The 10,031-nt window shown below is 32.9% G+C and overlaps 1 protein-coding gene across 1 annotated transcript; it reads right to left on the bottom strand.

Annotated features, from left to right (window-relative positions):
* Positions 1-273: 273 nt before the first annotated feature.
* EMB2777 (Sas10/U3 ribonucleoprotein (Utp) family protein) lies at positions 274-7,509 on the bottom strand. The gene is made up of 16 exons (XM_016325084.3): positions 6,923-7,509; positions 6,642-6,730; positions 6,372-6,453; positions 5,436-5,581; positions 4,919-5,065; positions 4,625-4,737; positions 4,301-4,388; positions 3,520-3,699; positions 2,454-2,603; positions 2,273-2,350; positions 1,953-2,092; positions 1,754-1,874; positions 1,298-1,566; positions 1,035-1,098; positions 875-943; positions 274-756 (listed from the first exon to the last, which is right to left on the bottom strand). Exons 1-16 carry the CDS (start codon positions 7,038-7,040, stop codon positions 625-627), a joined length of 1,986 nt encoding a protein of 661 aa, XP_016180570.1. The 5' UTR covers positions 7,041-7,509; the 3' UTR covers positions 274-624.
* Between the last annotated feature and the right edge of the window lie 2,522 nt (positions 7,510-10,031).

Below are 10,031 nucleotides of genomic sequence, written 5' to 3' on the forward strand. Positions count from 1 at the left end.
TAAAGTATACTAACTGGGTTGGTGATATTCTAATCCATGAAAGCATTCTTGATTTACCAATTCAAAGCAGTGTGCAACAAGAAAACTAATATTAGTAATTTAGTACTCAACGCTTCGCTATGCACACAGGCTCATCCAAAGAAGAGAAAAAACAAAAGAATACATCAGAAGAAGAGAAACAAAAATTAAAAAACAAAAGACGAGCTCATCCACAAAAAAATAATAATAATAATAATAATAAAAAGATAAAAAAAAATTAGAAATAAGGAGAAAAATCCAAAGAAAGAGAACTGAATAAGGGGAATCAGAATATTACAGTAACTTTCTCAAATAAAATAAGCCTTTGTTTCTTGAGCTAGCTTTGTATTCCCCATACAAAAGTTGGGGAAAAAAGAAAAACAATCAACTGCTCTCAAGAATTAGATCAAAACTGGAAAATTTGGAAAGGTCTATGAGGCTAAGAAAATATGTTTACCTACTAAAATAAAATTCTTCTCTCCCAATCAACAATCATTTCAGTTTTTATTCTACACTGTTACATGGCAAGAAGAAAATTGCTTCCATCTTAACTAGATGATTCAAAATTGTGATACTCAAATGATATAGCAAGACCCCATGACAATATCAGTCCTTGAATCTGATGCTTCGACTAACGAAAGGATTAATTCCAGTAGCTTCACCACCATAAGGACCTGTAGGCTTTCTAATACTCTGAACTTGTCCCTGCCGCTTCTTGAGAGCCTTTTGGTGTTTGAGCTGAACATTGAGACAACAAAAGAAAGAAAATTAGGAAACATAAAGTGATGAAAGATAGCAGTTTAACATTAATATCCGAGAAGTTAATCCAAAGAATAACTGCTTCTTTGTTAGGTACCTTGTAATTCTTTCTTGGATTCTTCTTTGCCTTGTTGCGGATTCGAGTCAACCCCCTGTTCTTTGCCATCTATAAAATATTGCCAACAATGAAGTAAGAATTTACAAGTTTGTAAGGAATAATGAATTATATTAGAAAAAGTGATAGATTGGGCAAGAACCTGAGATGTTATTTGGCGTTTTCCTTCTATAGTCTCTGGCATGGATGGGACAACCCCTGACTTCCTGCAAAAGCAAGCCAAATAGCCAATCTTTATTTCCCATGTTAAAATGAGCGAATAGTACATTTCCAATAACTTTCTTTTTATGGTCCACAAAAATTCTGGTTATTCGGATTTTCGGATAAAAGAATTTTCTAGCAATGTCATAGAGCAATACATCCCGAAAAAAATTTGAAAATACATAACGGGTGCCAAAACTTCACCTCGAGTAAACCTGAGCTTTTGCAGCAAGTTTTGCATTTCGCTGTTGTTCCACTTGTTTGTAAAATTCATTTTCCGAGTCACCACTATCAAAATCATCCTCTTCGTTTGTATCATCGTCAGATCCACGACGGCCAACTTCATCATCATAGTCACCACCATTGTCATCCTCATTCTGAACACCAGCACCAGCCATAACCCGGAGCTCGTGTTTCCTTCGTCTTTCTCCAATATCATCTCTTTTGGGTAAATCATCATCACCAGAAATGACCTTCATCCAAACAGGGGACTAATGAGATATTTCACGTTCAAGTGATACAAAAAATGAACATGAATGATAAGGACTAGACAGCATACACAATTAATTAATAACGACACTATGAAAGTAGCAGCTAACACCCGGCAGGTTATTATGAATTTCACAAGAATACATTTTACAAAAATCTATACTTCAGTACCTTTGGTTTCTTCAAATTAGCATTAAGATACTGTGCAACTTTATTGGAACCATTAACCAAGCCAGCTGCCCCCTTAACATCCGCAGTATCGTCAACAAAATCATCATATGTTTCGAGCCGTCTACAAAAAGTTAGGTTTCTAATAAGTTCATAGAAGTTGGAAGCAAGTAATGCTTATAATATAAGAGCATAGCTATACCCATTAACCGGTCTTGAGCGTTTTAGGGCCCCACTAGACTTTGGAGCAATGGAGCTGTACAAACCCTTTTGCTTCAATTTTTCCTCAAGAGAAGCTCTAACTTTTAACATTTCCAAACTTTGCACACCAATGGAAGCTTTCTGCCATATTCCCAGATACTTAAGTCAAATTAACTGTCTTTTACAACAACATAAATAAACCAAATAAAAGTACAGCACTGTATAGGCAATTAGGTAGGACTTAGGAGGTATATTATATCAATAATCAATAATTTCGAAGTAATCGAGCACTATTCTTATTGATTGACAAGAACAATTCACCTGATGTTCATCTTTTCTTGCTTTCTGAACAGTATCCTTCAAGGATTGGAATTTTTCTGTCTCGACTGATTTTTGAGACTGCGTCAATACATAAAAAACAATGATCTGATGAGTATACTTCCGAAGATCATCGTTTGAAAAATAGATAAATCTACAAGGAAATATTAAGACGTAATACTACCACTTCTTCCTGTGATTTGGCAAAGACAGAAGGCTCCATAGAAAAAGAATCGATTGTTGTTGGAGCATTCTTTAGTACCGGTTCCAATCCATTATTTCCTTTAAGAATGTCCTCGAGTTCAAATGGAAGTTCTGTGTCAAGTTGTTTTATCTGTTGAATATGACATGTTAGAAAATTGCAAAATCCAAAGAAAACTTTCTTCTTCTTCATCTCAAATCTGATATTTGAGTGCAATTAAACATCAACCATATTATTTATAGATGATTATACAGTTTCCATTGCTATTGAAATCACATAAGAACGGTCACACATTTATCTAGGATGAACTGGAAAATTTCTTCAATATTTAAGCAAGGTTAGGATTTATGCAATATTATATACTTGATCTATATAACGATAAGCAAAGGCATTCCAATAAATTTAGTTGAACTAACACCAGCAACATAAAAAACAGTAGCTAAGCCTTGCCCCACGAGGTGTGAAAACACTACACGAATTACTCGAAACCACAGTGTTGTCACTTAATCCATTAAAAACTTCTATACATGCAAGGTCAGGATGTATGCAATATTATATACATTTACATTGTTCTATATAATTATATGCAAAGGCATTCCAATAAATTTAGTTGAATCAACACCAGCACCATCAACAATAGCAGTGAAGCCTTGTTCCACAAGGTGTGAATAATGTCATACACTACATAAATTAGTTGAAACTACAATGTCTTGTCATTTGATCCAGTTAACAACAACAACGAAGACTTGCCTCCACCAAAAACTAAACTAAACAACTGATGTGATGGTAATAAGTCAAATACTCTTGCATGTTATTCCCAATAAATTTAGTCAAACAAACTAGCCATCTAAAAGAAATTGATTACTTAGAATATCACTGCAACAGGTCAAATACCTTCATATATGCAATGCAACATCCAGGTTACTAAACTAACTAGAAAATCCGGCATAGAAAGTTAACACACTCAAATATTTTGACTCAATCAAGTAGAAGTACAATATGTTGGTATTCATCCCAGAAATGTTAGTTAGTTTGAAAATAACAAAACCTGATCCAATAAGTTCTTGATCTCTTCAAGGCGACCCATCACAGGATGATCATGGACTGGCTGTCCTTCAGACTTGAGGAGAAGGTAGAAAGTTATAGCTTGGCAATATGACAACAAAAGAAGCTGCTTCAACTCAAAGTAACGCACAACACCTTTCATATCCAATTCCCCTGCTTTAGCCTGCACAAAATATAAAATCAATTCTAATACAACACTTCCTTCATCCTCATTGGAAAAAAAAGCATGGTACATAATTTTTATTCTGAATAAAATCATAACACTGCAAAAATAGAAAACATCTACAATTTCATCAACAAAAAGGGGCCTAATATCTTGGTTAAAGGAAATAAAAATAACTGAAGCTTAAAAGAGATTGATAGAGAAAGTAATAAAAAACAAAAACCAAGTTGATCACAACACAGCCTTTTACCGATATTACTAATTACTGATGGATATCACTTAACCAACTCTATTTCTTTAGTATCAATATCTCAATGATCAAGAACATTTTTCCTTCTGACATGCTTCTATAAGTCATCTGTCATCCACGTTGATAATGGGCATACCATCATTAGGTAACATGCATTATACTACATAATATAACAATGGCCCATTTTTTACCAAACAAAAAAGCCAATGAACCCAACAATAATTCAGGGTTATGTGTTACAGTAACTGAATTTTTCCCTTAAAGTATAGGACATGCTATTTGCATTATTTTGATCACTTGTGCAGAAATCAAACATGGAACCAAAATAAGAACCAGGGCAAGAGAAAAAACCTTGCTTAAGAATGGGTTAACTTTTGCTTCAAGCTGTTCATGTGCCTCATTTAGTTCTGACAACCAACCAACTAAATCTGGAGCGGACCTGCAAAGTTAGTCTCTAATCAAGAAAAAGCAAAGGAAAACATATTCCATATAGAACATCAGCAACACTTTTCCTACCCTTTGCCCCTTCCCTACATATGTCAATTTTAATTAGAGTTTGTAATGAATATTAAAATCAATACAAAATAATTATTGTTAGACAGAGGTACATTCCAGGAAAAGCTAATGACAAATTTGAAAGAAACCAGAACTACGTGATGAATATAAGATTCTGACCTATGAAGTATATTCATTTGCTCCTCCTTTGACAAAGCTTTCAGATCCTCAACAGTGAAAGTTATATCTCTATCTGGTGACCTTACTGCCCCCTTTCCTTTGTCTGATGCATCCTGTACAGATAAAAGAAAGCTATGTTTAGATGCAGCACCTTCTACAGATTCTCTCTCCCTTTTACTCCCCACTACATGTTTCTTCATTAAAATTGCCTTCCCTTAGACAGCAAAGTAACAACATACATAATCAGCAGCAAAGTAATGATGTATACAGTCAGCAGCACAGAACAGCACTCACCTCGAAAGTCATTATCTCATCGTCCTTGCCTTCACTAATATCAACAAGGCCATAGTCCTCCATTGTATAATATTTTGCTTTATCCTTCTGTTGTTGTAATGCCAATTTTTCCTCTTCTTTTGGGTCCTCATCATCACTCGATTGTAGCTTAAAGAAATTAAAAATAAAGATTATTCAACAGAAATAAATGTAGGAAAAAATAAAATACACCAACAAATCCACAAGGAGAACAACTATCTGTAAATGGTTTAAAAATTACATGTAGCAAAAATTTGTTTTTTTCTCTATATAAAGAAAAATATTGCTCAAATGGAGAGAAGAGTAGTACAAAAAGATGGGAGGATAAGAAAAAGAAAAAAGCTATCTAAAAAGAAATATTGTTCAAGTGGAAGTCTTCTAAAAAGATCACGAGAATAAATGTCGAACCCTATCCCATAAAAACTTGCTTGTCTAAACATTTATCTATCCCATAGCAAAAATCCTTTACACAAGTATAATGTATTGCTCAAATCCTAACCTCAAAATTACGGTTCTCAGCACCATGAGCAAACCTCTTTCCTCCCCAAGTAAGCTTATTATCTTCATCCTCCTCCTCTTCATCATCATGCATATCATCCTCACCCGTGCCAAACTTTGCACGTAAATATTTTCTTTGCCTAATCACTGAGGAAAAAGCACACATCAATAATTAGCAACATTATATCTCGAGTCTTGAATAAATTGCATTTCAAAAACTTTTAAAAGTAACACATTGAAGTTAGCAATCATTTTTCTCTTTAGCCTAAACTATACCCATATGCTTAATAAGCAATAAATTAAACAAACAGAACACTGTTGGATCTGCTACCATAATTCAAACTGTAATACTCGTTAAAAGCATATTTATTTAAAAAAAATAAAAATGAAATAAACATGAAAAAGAAATGGGGAACATCAATTATACATGTGAAAAAATGGAAGACTTGAAAACCTGTGAAATTATAATTTCTAGTACAAAAGTAGTTGCAGAACAATAATACTATCTAGTGTCAGTTTACAAATGTAACTTGTTGACCTTCGCATATATGATTTATAAAGGTTGCTACAAAAAACACTCTTAAAGTTGGGTTTCAAAATTCCAGCATCCCCATCCTTACAGAAAAGAATGCAGATAATATAAGTCGAAACTACCAAATCAGGATAATTGAGATTCAATCTTGAGATCAAGCATTATCTTAAGGTAATTAGAACTACCGAAGCAGGATGATTGAGATTCAATCTTGAGATCAAGCATTATCTTAAGGTAATTAGAACTACCAAAGCAGGATGATTGAGATTCAATCTTGAGGTCAAGCATTCTCTTAAGGTAACTTTCTTTAGGTAGGAGTCATATATTATCATATACAACATCCATCTCAATCAAATCTAATGAATAACTTTGATGCATATGCAAACACAGAAAACTCATGCTTACTTTTCGACAAATCATCATCAGCATCCTCATTGTCCTCCTCCTCATCGTCGTCAAAGTCTTCATCTTCACTATCATCAATACCCTTTTGGGCAAAATTTGAGAAGAAAACAAATGAGAGTCAATTAAAAAAAAAAAAAAAAAAACTTCGTTTCTAATTCTTATGCAATCAAAATAAGCACAAAATGCATGATACCTCAGGTTTAATTGAGCCTTCAAATTTTCATATATTGAAAAAAAGAAAAAAAGAAAAAGAGTCTGTAGCACCAAAACCTTATCAAAAACAGGGACTTCATCATCTTCGTCCGACTCTTCAGCATCAGCATTCACGTCAAGTGGGATGATATCTCTCTGCTTATTGACTGCAACATGAAAAGGGATTATCAAAAAAGTAAATCAGTGAAAAGCAGCCCAAATGCATAATCGCAATTACTACGATAATAAGAACAATAAGCTCAAACTATATTAAGCAAGAAAAAAAAAAAAAAAAAAACAAAAACACTCAATTTTAAGGGTGGAAAAAAGAGAAAAAAGAAGCAAGAAAATAGTGTTACAGGCATCAATCTCGTCGTCCATGTCATCAGCTGAAAAAGGATGCCGGGAACTCTTCTTATCGTTTTTTATGGCTTTTTTATTCTTAGGGAAACTTTTCCCCCCTCCTTTCTTCCCCATTCCGTGAGCTCTGTTTTTCACCAGCAAAACCCTACAAAAACCCCTCAATCGAACACACAGCTACAGAGTTCAGAGCTTTTCCACAACTGATGCTGAAGAACTCGAACGGGGAACAAACAACGGAAACAAGAAGATGGATGAATTGGAAGCTAGATAAGGAGTTCTTGGAAGTAGGAGAATGAAGTGAGTGGCAGCATAAAACGTTAAACGCAATAGCAAATTGAAGGAAGAAAGGAAAAGAGGATGCGATGAGAACTGATGAGGAAGGTCAACCGGAGAGAGCAGCAACAGTTGCGGCGGCCGATGAGAAAGTATGATGGATAGATGGCACCGGCTGTGGCGGCGGAACAAGCAGGGGAAGAGTGGGAAGAAGCCGTTACTAGTATACCATGTAAAGGCGAGACTTATATCTTTTTTTTTGGTTTCTAAAGGCGAGACTTATATACAAAGATATATAACTATTACATTAATTTTTTTTTTTATAAATTTACCGTATTAAAAATTTTCAATAATTTTTAATTTATTATTATTATTATTATTATTATTATTATTGTAAAATAAGATCATTAAGATGTATTGATTATTGAATAATGATTTTTTTTATTTCGCCTCGAATGGGACTTTTTTAACCATCAATTTATAACTAAAAGTTTTATATCGAGTAGACGATGAAATTCGTTTATAAAAGATTATTTGTTTTTTAAATTGATTCGTAAAATGTTTTTTTATTAAAATTTTTAAATTAGTTACATTAATTTTTCTGTTATTGAGTAGTTGATGGTGTTAAAATTTATTAATGTGATATTTTAAGTGACACTACACCACATATTTAGTGAGTTAAACTCTAAGATGGTTTTTGAGATTGGTGTTGTGCACTAAAATCGTCCCTAAGATTTTAATTGCACCAATTACGTTTTTGAGATCGACAAAAATGCACTACGTTAGTCCTGACCCATTTTCCATTAACGACGTGATGACATGGTTTGATGACGTAGGCTGTTAATGACACGTGTCACTCCATAATTTGACCACGTGTAATGGTATGATGATGTGTTGACCAGTGACACGTGGCATGCTGATGTGGATGGTTGTGCCACGTTACAAAATGCTATTTGGCCACGTGTCTATTTGTGTCACGTGTCGTAACAGTATTCGTCCACGTGTCATCTATTATATTATCATTGTAGATGCACCAAATTAGTTCCTATGCAAAGTAATTCATTTTAGTACCTGAAATTGAATGTTGTGCACCAAACTAGTCCCTTCACCTGTTTTTTTTTTTTTTCATTTTTTAAAAAATTAAAAATTTTTAATATCTTGGAAGCACTAATTTCAATTCCATTTTTTTACATATCGTTTAAATACAAGTGCTTTTATAAAAATTTTTAAGATTTTAGTTTTAATTATATAATTTTTTCTATAATAATTTAACATTGGTAAATTTTGTAATATATAAGTATGTTATTATGAAAAAAGAATTATATAATTGATTAGACACATTTTTTCATAAAAAACAATGTGTTTTAACAAGAAATTAAGAATTAAATACACTTTTTTTTGGATCTTATGAAATACAAGTTTCCGTTGTGTGCAAATGAGTTAGACTGAAAGCAACTCAAGCACCCTCACTACCATCTCCGACCTCTTCAGTCTAGATAAAAGAAGTCGGAGATGGTAGTGGGGATGCTTGAAATATCTTCACGTCAACTCCAAAACGGCGGTTAGGAGTACACGTAAGAGAAAAAACATTTTATAAAAGCACTTGTATTTAAATAACATGTGAAAACATAAAATTGAAATTAATGGATTCAAAGATTTTGAGAATTTTGAATTTATAGAAAAAAAGGAGAAAAAACTAGTGAAGGGACCAGTTTGATGCACGATATTCAATTTCAGGGATTAAAATGAGTCACTTAACGCAAAGTGAAAGACTAATTTGGTACATCTACAATGATGATATAATGGATGCCACGTGGACGAATATTGTTGTAACACATGGCACAAACAAACACGTGGCCAAATAGCACTGTGACATGTGGCACAACTATTCACGTTAGCTTGCCACATATCACTAGTCAACACATCATCATACCATTATACGTGACTAAATCATGAAGTGACACGTATTACTAATAGCTCACGTTATCAAGTTATGTCATCACGTTGTTAATGAAAAATAGGTCAAGGACTAATGTAGTGCATTTTTGTCAATCTCAGAGACGTAATTGATACAATTAGAATCTTAGGGACGATTTTAGTGCACGACGCCAATCTCAGGGACCATTTTGGAATTTAACTCCACACTTAGTATACTAACATAATAAATTTATGAAATTAAATCAAATTAATCTCAAAATTTAAGAATTTTTATACCTCAAAATCCCTCGTAATTGGATTTTGATTTAATCTAATTTCATGAACTTATCATATTAATATCTAATTAGGATTGTTAGATATTTAATGTGTTATATTAATAAATTATGATACTATTAATAATAAAAGTACTAAAAAAATTAACGTGATTAACTTAAAATATTTAAAATATGAATTTGATTAAAAAATTTTTTTATTAGGAACTAAATTAGAGAACAAATAATCTTTTAATAACGAATTTAATTATTTACTCGTCTTATAATGCTAAATTTCATAAAAATGTAGTTACCATTCATCAATTGATTCATAGCTCAGTGTCAAAGTTGCAAACTTGTTCTTTATGATATTGATGCATTAGTCACAAGTATATATTAAAATGTATAATTTTTTTATTTTTGGGTTCAAATGGCCGGTCCAAGTGGCTTGGGCATTTTCTAACCCGGTTGAATAGTTTAACTGGCCAATATTTTATGCTTCGAATCTAAACTTGATAACAATAAAATCAGACCAATAACTCAAACCATTTGAGCCCGGACCAAATCTTCAGGCCATAGTTGTTAAAATCAAACCGATAATCGAACCGGTCAAACTATTAGTTTACTGATTTATTAGTTCAAC

Source organism: Arachis ipaensis, chromosome B10, assembly GCF_059453495.1.
Source record: "Arachis ipaensis isolate K30076 ecotype BB chromosome B10, ASM5945349v1, whole genome shotgun sequence".
Classification (NCBI taxonomy): Eukaryota; Viridiplantae; Streptophyta; class Magnoliopsida; order Fabales; family Fabaceae; genus Arachis; species Arachis ipaensis.

What these genes read in the sequence shown, in the direction of transcription:
- EMB2777 (XM_016325084.3), bottom strand. Translation starts at nt 7,040, where the DNA reads ATGGGGAAGAAAGGAGGGGGGAAAAGTTTCCCTAAGAATAAAAAAGCC. An exon ending in CGCTCAAGACCGGTTAATGG is followed by an intron (nt 1,875 to 1,952) that starts GTATAGCTATGC and finishes AACTTTTTGTAG; the next exon opens with ACGGCTCGAAACATATGATG. An exon ending in ATCCAAGAAAGAATTACAAG is followed by an intron (nt 757 to 874) that starts GTACCTAACAAA and finishes CTCAATGTTCAG; the next exon opens with CTCAAACACCAAAAGGCTCT.